General features: G+C 33.0%; 1 protein-coding gene across 2 annotated transcripts in view; it reads right to left on the bottom strand.

The window, feature by feature from the left end:
- The window catches only part of LOC117418408 (CDAN1-interacting nuclease 1-like), a 79058-nt gene that overhangs the window by 42577 nt on the left and 28981 nt on the right, over positions 1–7500 (bottom strand). For both annotated transcript variants that reach the window (XM_058991578.1, XM_034905460.2), the window contains one exon: positions 3882–3954. In XM_058991578.1, coding sequence (XP_058847561.1) covers positions 3882–3954 — 73 coding nt within the window. The remainder of the gene's footprint in view (positions 1–3881; positions 3955–7500) is intronic.

Below are 7500 nucleotides of genomic sequence, written 5' to 3' on the forward strand. Positions count from 1 at the left end.
TTTTCCTGACGTCGCCGTAAACCGATAAACTGATGATGTTGCAATGGTCTTGCAAGTATGTCATTCAGTGATATTTAAGCACACTCCAATGGGAATAAAAATGTACAAAATAATAATGCATTTCTTTTGTATTGGTACTTTGGAAGACGACAACATGCCAAAGAATATATTAAATTAAATTAAAATAACAAAGCACATAACACACAGGGACAGAAAATATAAGCTTCATTTCAAAATAGTTGCTTCAGTTAAAATCAACAACACTAAAAAGAAAACGCACTTTTCAGTAACCTAGTACCTATGTGTTTGAGATAAAGCAAGAACCTGCAAGCTTGTAAATCCTATAAATCCTGCACCTCATACATAGATGCTATTTAAGATGACAATAAAACCCAATGGCTCTTGTATGTTAGCAGCAAGTGTGTATTTATGTACCACATTTTATATTATGGTATTACGACATCTTTAAAAAAATTACATTAACAATAACCATTATATTGATTTCAGAACAATACGTGTGATAAATTACTGGGCTCCTACATACAAACACTGTGAAGTCTAAGAAGTATTTTGTTTTTGTAGGTAGGTGAATCAGTACTCCAATAATCTTACATCTGTACTCAGTTAAGGTCAAAAAAGAATGCTTATATTCCCATGCCATGACATAATATTGGTTTTATTGACCATACCACAATTTGTTGAAGTACCAAATCATCATTTTGACAGGTTTATCATACTGTAATGAACTTCTGCTAACATACTAAAAACACATTGATGATGTTTACTACGCTAACTCCAGCATCTTAATCTAACTTATTATAATTATTTATTTCTTAGCAGACGCCCTTATCCTGGGCGACTTACAATTGTTACAAGTTATCACATTATGTTTACATACAATTACATTATTTTTTACATACAATTACCCATTTATACAGTTGGGTTTTTACTACCCTTGTGACCTGCAGTACAACTTTTTACACTTATAAACTTGGATGCATTTAAAACATTCTACTTCCAGATATACCAGAAGCATTGCAAATAACAGTATATTAAAAAGGTATTTATTTTGCCTTACCAAGATATAAAACCTCAATATGTGCCATGACAAAATTTGACAAGCGCAAATCTTTGCTCCTCCCATTTCTCACCCTCTTGACATATTGAAGCACATTAAGGACGTTGATATCATATTCAATACACAATGAAACTGCTTTTAATGTATTGATTTATTTACATGCTGAGGCAAAAAGCCTTGTGCGTGGCCTATACCATTTGCTATAACACTTTCACACAAGTAAAACCATTGCATTGATCCAGTCAAAGTGATTGTACATATATTTCACTATCCCCAAGGAAGTTTTTTCTCTTAAATTTAAAGAAAAAAAAAGAAAAGAAAAATACAAGCAGTGTCAGACTGTGACTAGCCACTCATGAAAGCAAAGGTTCTGCCCCTTATATAGAAATCTATTGATCCCCACAGTCTACACCAGACAAAAAGTGTGGTTGGGGAAGGGATGACGGATGCTCCTGCCAATAGCACTGAACAAACCTGTTAGCTAATTGCCACCAAAGACAATTATCCTTGCATTGTTTCATAATGGAAACACATTACAAAATTCTAATATACACACAGGGAAATTTGATGATTTGACTGTGGAGCCATGTGCACTGAATTTCATTGCCAAAGGCCAGCTAGGTCACTGCTGTGAAGAGGGAGAAAGTGTCAGAATACAAGTCTACATGCAACACAACTCTAATTCAATCTGCAGAGAAAACATTTACCCATAATTATCTGTATAACTGTATGACTTAATGAAAGACTTTAAAAAAAAAAAATATGTGTTTATGTTAAGGTACATTAGAAAACATTATACCACCTCTTTAATTCTGTTAAAGGGTGTTGTACAAGGCTGGTTGTACACCTTAAATGTGTCATCTGTAGATATGTACTGATTAAATATTTAATAGACTTCTTTCCAAACCAAACAAATATTGACTGATTCAGAAACAAAAAAACAGACTAGCTCCCATTATTGATTGACCTGATAAAAAATAAAAACAATACATTACCCAGTCATTCCTTTTAAACTGGCTTTGTAAAGTACATTTGCATAAAAACTGAGAAATGCATATATATTTTTTAATTGAGATACTTGAACAAATAACAGTAAAAGCAATTAGTACAGCTGTAAGCATGTATTTGTATTATCACACTGCATTGTATTTAAATATTTTACGAGTTTCCACATTACAACAGCACTATTTGCACTTAAATGCAAATACATTAAGCACACTTTGAACATATATTGGTCTTTACTATTGCTAATAAATGATATTAAAAACAACCAAGCATTATGCTTTGTTTCCTATTAGCTATGGAAAGCCTACAATTGATGTTAAGATTTATTATTATTTTCTACTGGAATAATTGCATATGCACTGAAAAACAAGTAAATGCAGCAAGAAACATGTGTATGAGTACTGTTTATCTATTTCATAAATTCAAACAAAAACCCAACACAGTAGGTTAATGCCTTCTGTTTTACTGTTCTGCTTCATTTAAAAAGGCTACCTGCTTCAGATTGTGCAGACTACTATTTTGACAAGAACTGGATAGCAGCGGGTCCAAAGCAATCAGAAGGCTGACTTTGACAAATGGCGGTGCTGCGGCGAAGTTGAAAATAACACACATCCACTTTAATCTCTTTCTTGATTAAATCGAAGCCGTACCATTCTGACATCATGTGATTTGCTCATGAAGCATCACTGCAGGTTACTTTAGAGGCTATGTCTATTGAAATGATATTGAATTTCTTCCTTTTTTCTTTGGGGAAGTACTTAATTCATTCAGATGAAACATTCAAAAGGTAACCTGGATCACCAAATCACACGCATTACGCTCAAGACTGAGTACAAAAAAAAAAATAAAAAGAGCCACGAAGACAAACAATTATGTTCGACTGAGCAGTATTTTTAGCAGGTTGTGTCCTTTCCTATTAAAATGAAGGAGAGAATGTATGCAGAGACTGCAGTCCAAAGCCATACCCTCTCTCTGCCATTGTCAGACACAAAAGGTAAACATTACACGAGGTGATCAAAAAGCAGAAGATGAAATTGTCTTTTTTACATGAGACTAGGCAAATATTTATGGGGCAGTTGACAAACTCCTGCCTAGTAGAAAAGTCAGGATGGAGAGCAATTACTCTGATATTCATCACTCACTTTGAATATCACATTGAATATTACTCATAAATCTTTTACAAGCACGTCCCCCGAGCTCACTTAACAGCCAGTTTTAATCATGCAGTTGACACGGGGAAAACAACAAAATGTATTTTTTCTGTGGCAAATTAATTGAGTCTTGCACCTCCTCCTGCAGCTCTCCTTTTCAATGTCTTTATTCTGCTGCATTTAATACAATGAAGGGCACTGTACAATTAAACAGCCAGTTTAAATGCCAGAAGAATATATATTTTTAAAGCACTGTGTTTATTTTTTTCTTCCATATGGTGTGGCTAGAAAAACAAAAAGCTTTGGCTTATAATTACATTTTGCACAGGTTAGTTTATCTTTACAAGGCAAAAGATTACATTAATAAACTTAATATAAACTGTTTCTGTCTGGAGAACAGCATCTGAAAAACGGGGGTGAGGGTGGGGTATAAAAATGTTTGTGAAATAAAATAGCATTGATCTAGTAGTAGTTAAGTGGTGGGTGGTCCTCTTAAAAAGAGTGCTTAATTGTCATTAGCTGCCCCAGGTACCAACATTGGAGTCTGGCTCTCATTAAGTTTGTTGCTGTCAAATGTAGTTCAGTGCTGGTAAAGCATTAATTTTGGGTGTCTATGGTATTCAGTCAAACAAAAACACAACACTTACGTGGTGTTCCCTCAAGTTCTTGAAGATACCTTTCTAGCACCATCCGAGCCATCAGTGAGGGGGAAAAGTCAACCTTTAAACAAATTAACAACACATGTAAATAAATTAAGTATGTTAAATGTTCCCCACCCCATCAGTAGGCTGATATAGAAGCTATACATATTTTTTAATAATAATAAAAAAATGCTGTTTTGTTCTTGGTTCTTTAGAAATCCCTCCTGAAGCACTAAAAAGGTATAACATTGGTGCCACACTAACTGCACTCACTATGACCTCCACACACTGCAAGTAGAGCGTGGCCTCAAAACAAATGATTGGGTATGGTTTCATCATAATTAGATAACAACCTATCAAATCAGTTGCCAGAACCTTGATCTGTTTAGAACCTTCGCATAAACAGGTTGCCATGACCTAGATGCTGATATTCTCAAGCACATGCCATAGTTGGATGAAAATGTGACACATGATGATATTTGTGAATTTAAAAAAAATGGTTCTGTAAATGCAGGTATTCTAACAATTTATTTACATATTAGGGAAATATTTTTTGGGGGAGACGCACTGTGTATGACAGACTCAGTAGCCTCATCCAGATGATGTCTCTCAAACTTAAATGGCTCAAAAAAGTTCTGTGGAACAATTTCCTTCATAATGTGTCATTACCCTTATTTCTACAGAATATGCATTCATTACCAGTCTGTGATCCATTAACCATGGTGACCTTTGTTCTTTGAACAAATTTCTAATTATAACAAATAAATTGGCTAAGTGGAGTCTTCAGCCTATTTTTACAAAAGTTATTTTTTTAAGAGGGGGTTGGGGGATTAAAAGACAGCTGTCCTGTGATCTTTGGAGTCACTGAGTTGTGGTGTTTCTTAAAATATAATTTGTACAACTCTAGACTCATTCATATTCAAACTACTCTGGTTAGAATGGTCAAATCTGTAGTTTTGGACAGATTACAAATAAAAGAGATTAAAATGAGAGGACAATCACTGGTCATTTTTTTTACTGGTAAAATATGTTTACAAGTGTACAGACATGACCCTTTCTTGAATTTGAAAGTGAATTTAAGAACATGTATAGAATACAGATTTAACAAGGACATATTGAATTAAATTACTGCATTAGAGGACATTCATTTTGACATTTAGCATAGGTCAAGCTGCCTTTCCTAGTACAAGTCAAATGATGGGTAAAGCAAATGTACACTTTTCTTGTATAACAGCAAATATGGTAAACAAGGTTAAAATTTATAAAGTATAGCATGCATTATAGAACCTATATATCTGCATTATCTATGTATTTCATTTGATACTGCAATACTATGTATTAGTTGTATTTTGATTGCAATTGTCAATATTTACTGTACAATATTCACCAATAAAAGCCCACATACTATAATGATTATTGTAACTATGTTTCTTTATTATTATTTTTTTATGCAAATTAAGGAGCGCCAATACATTTTTTTTTAAGCTTAATTGGAGGATCCAGCACTGAATTTGCCATCAGCTTATTGCCAGATAGTAGCTTTTTATCCCTACAGTATTCCTTTATAAGAAAGCTGCAAGCATAAACTGCTTCCAACAAAGATTTACTGATGGTAATATTTGTTAATATCATCATAATTCTGCATACAAACTCAGCCTTGGAAGACTAAAGATGTCTATAATTATTATGGATAAAGACAGTCTTCATCTTCATTAAAGAGAATCTGCTTTTTTTGTAAAATAATTCCTTCCTCTGTAACCTGCAGCTCTTTTACATTTGAGATACATCCTTGGATACCCTTAAATTCCCCAAGTAGCAAGAGCTGCGTATTTTCAGTAACCCACATCAGAGCTGACACTTGAAAAATGGTGAAATTACTGAAGGTAGTCCAGCCTGAATAAAGGACTACCTTATTAGTTCAGGTACTTGCATCTCCCTAATTTTCATATTAATCATGTGTCCATCTCATTCTGAAATAAGACCACCATGCTATACGTCAGAATTTAACATGTAAGTAAAATTTACAGGGCTTCAAATCCCACCTGGAAATAATTGGACTGAAAGACAACTAAGACTGGTTTTATTACCCCTTATGAAAATATTAAATAAACTATTCTTTGGATTTCATTTTTATGCATCTATAATATAAAGGCTCTGTAAATTTATTTCTGACCTTCATGCATAAGACTTACTTAGAATTAGAGTTAAACCCTGTTTAACATTCATCTCAGATAAAACATCTATATATAGTAGGATTTAAAAATTATTATATTTCTCATCTATTTTTATAGTTCACCTCTGCTGGAGATATATGGTCTCATAAAGCACCACCACTACATCAATTAACTGTCAGTGGACACACGAGTGCTTTGTTTAAATGTTAAGTAGCATATTAAAAAATGACAGTGAAATGGTTCATGGACAGTAATCAGGGGGCTGATTATTTCCCCAAAATCCAATACAGTATGCTGATTAAATAAGGACTGCATTAATCTAGCATCATATGTTTCAATAATGTAAACTTAGTTAAGACAATGTGGAACAATCTTACTTTGTACTCAGTCAATAAACATAAAAACATTATCGCATGTTAGCTTTTTAAGACTTGAAGGTATGACTGGAAAATGTTATTTTAAATTTGTTTTATTTTTTGTACTTAAAACACACCATTACAGACACTGACAGTACTACAAATTATCTCTGATGTTTACCAAAATAACATACCTAATACGAATCAAATTTTTGACAAAATAAAGCAGTAAACAGAGATATTACAGTATTAACACCCTGCTCCAGAACATACTTATTGATAAAAAATATTATTATTATTTTTTTTTTTTTTTTACAAAACAGTATTTCACAATATGCAAAGATTGAATATCTTTAATGTTCATTGTTTGGTCATTATTCTCTTATTTCAATATGTTTAATGTACGACATAATATTACTTTTGTAAATGTTACCTTATTAGCCAGTGTGGATTAAACTCCCTTTTGTACATTAACTGAATTATCAGGGTTTGCAGACCATTCATAGCTCATTAAAGCCTTTGAGTAACTGAACGTTAATTGTTCATTTGCTGACTGCAGCAATGCACGAGACACCAGAGCTGAGGGAACCCATTCTTTCTTATTAATGTAATATGTAGAACTTGCTGCTGCAACACTTAATGCTCACAGCACCAAGCCATTTTTAATGCAAACACTCATTTCCCTGCCTGCCCTTATATTCCACTACAACGCAACATTAAAAAACAGTATATACTCAGGGGTATGCTCCTGGCGGCTACATAAGCAGCTCTGCACTGCATCCAGTAATACAGCAAAATATTTTACACTGTACCAAGAATGAATAAAGATTTCACTTTTTGTTTTGTTGAACTATTATGAGCCGGATCTTTTTTTACTTAACATGATCTTCATTGCTCTCATATATCTCAATAAAGAGTTCCTGTGTGCGTGTGTATAATTATATATATATATATATATATATATATATATATATATATATATATATATATATATATATATATATATAGACACACACACACACACACACATTTTCTTTTTTTTTTTTTTTTTAATGAAAACTGCTGTGTACCAAAAGGTGCAAAATCAAAAAGCAA

The sequence above is a fragment of the Acipenser ruthenus genome, chromosome 18 (assembly GCF_902713425.1).
Source record: "Acipenser ruthenus chromosome 18, fAciRut3.2 maternal haplotype, whole genome shotgun sequence".
NCBI classification, from domain to species: Eukaryota; Metazoa; Chordata; class Actinopteri; order Acipenseriformes; family Acipenseridae; genus Acipenser; species Acipenser ruthenus.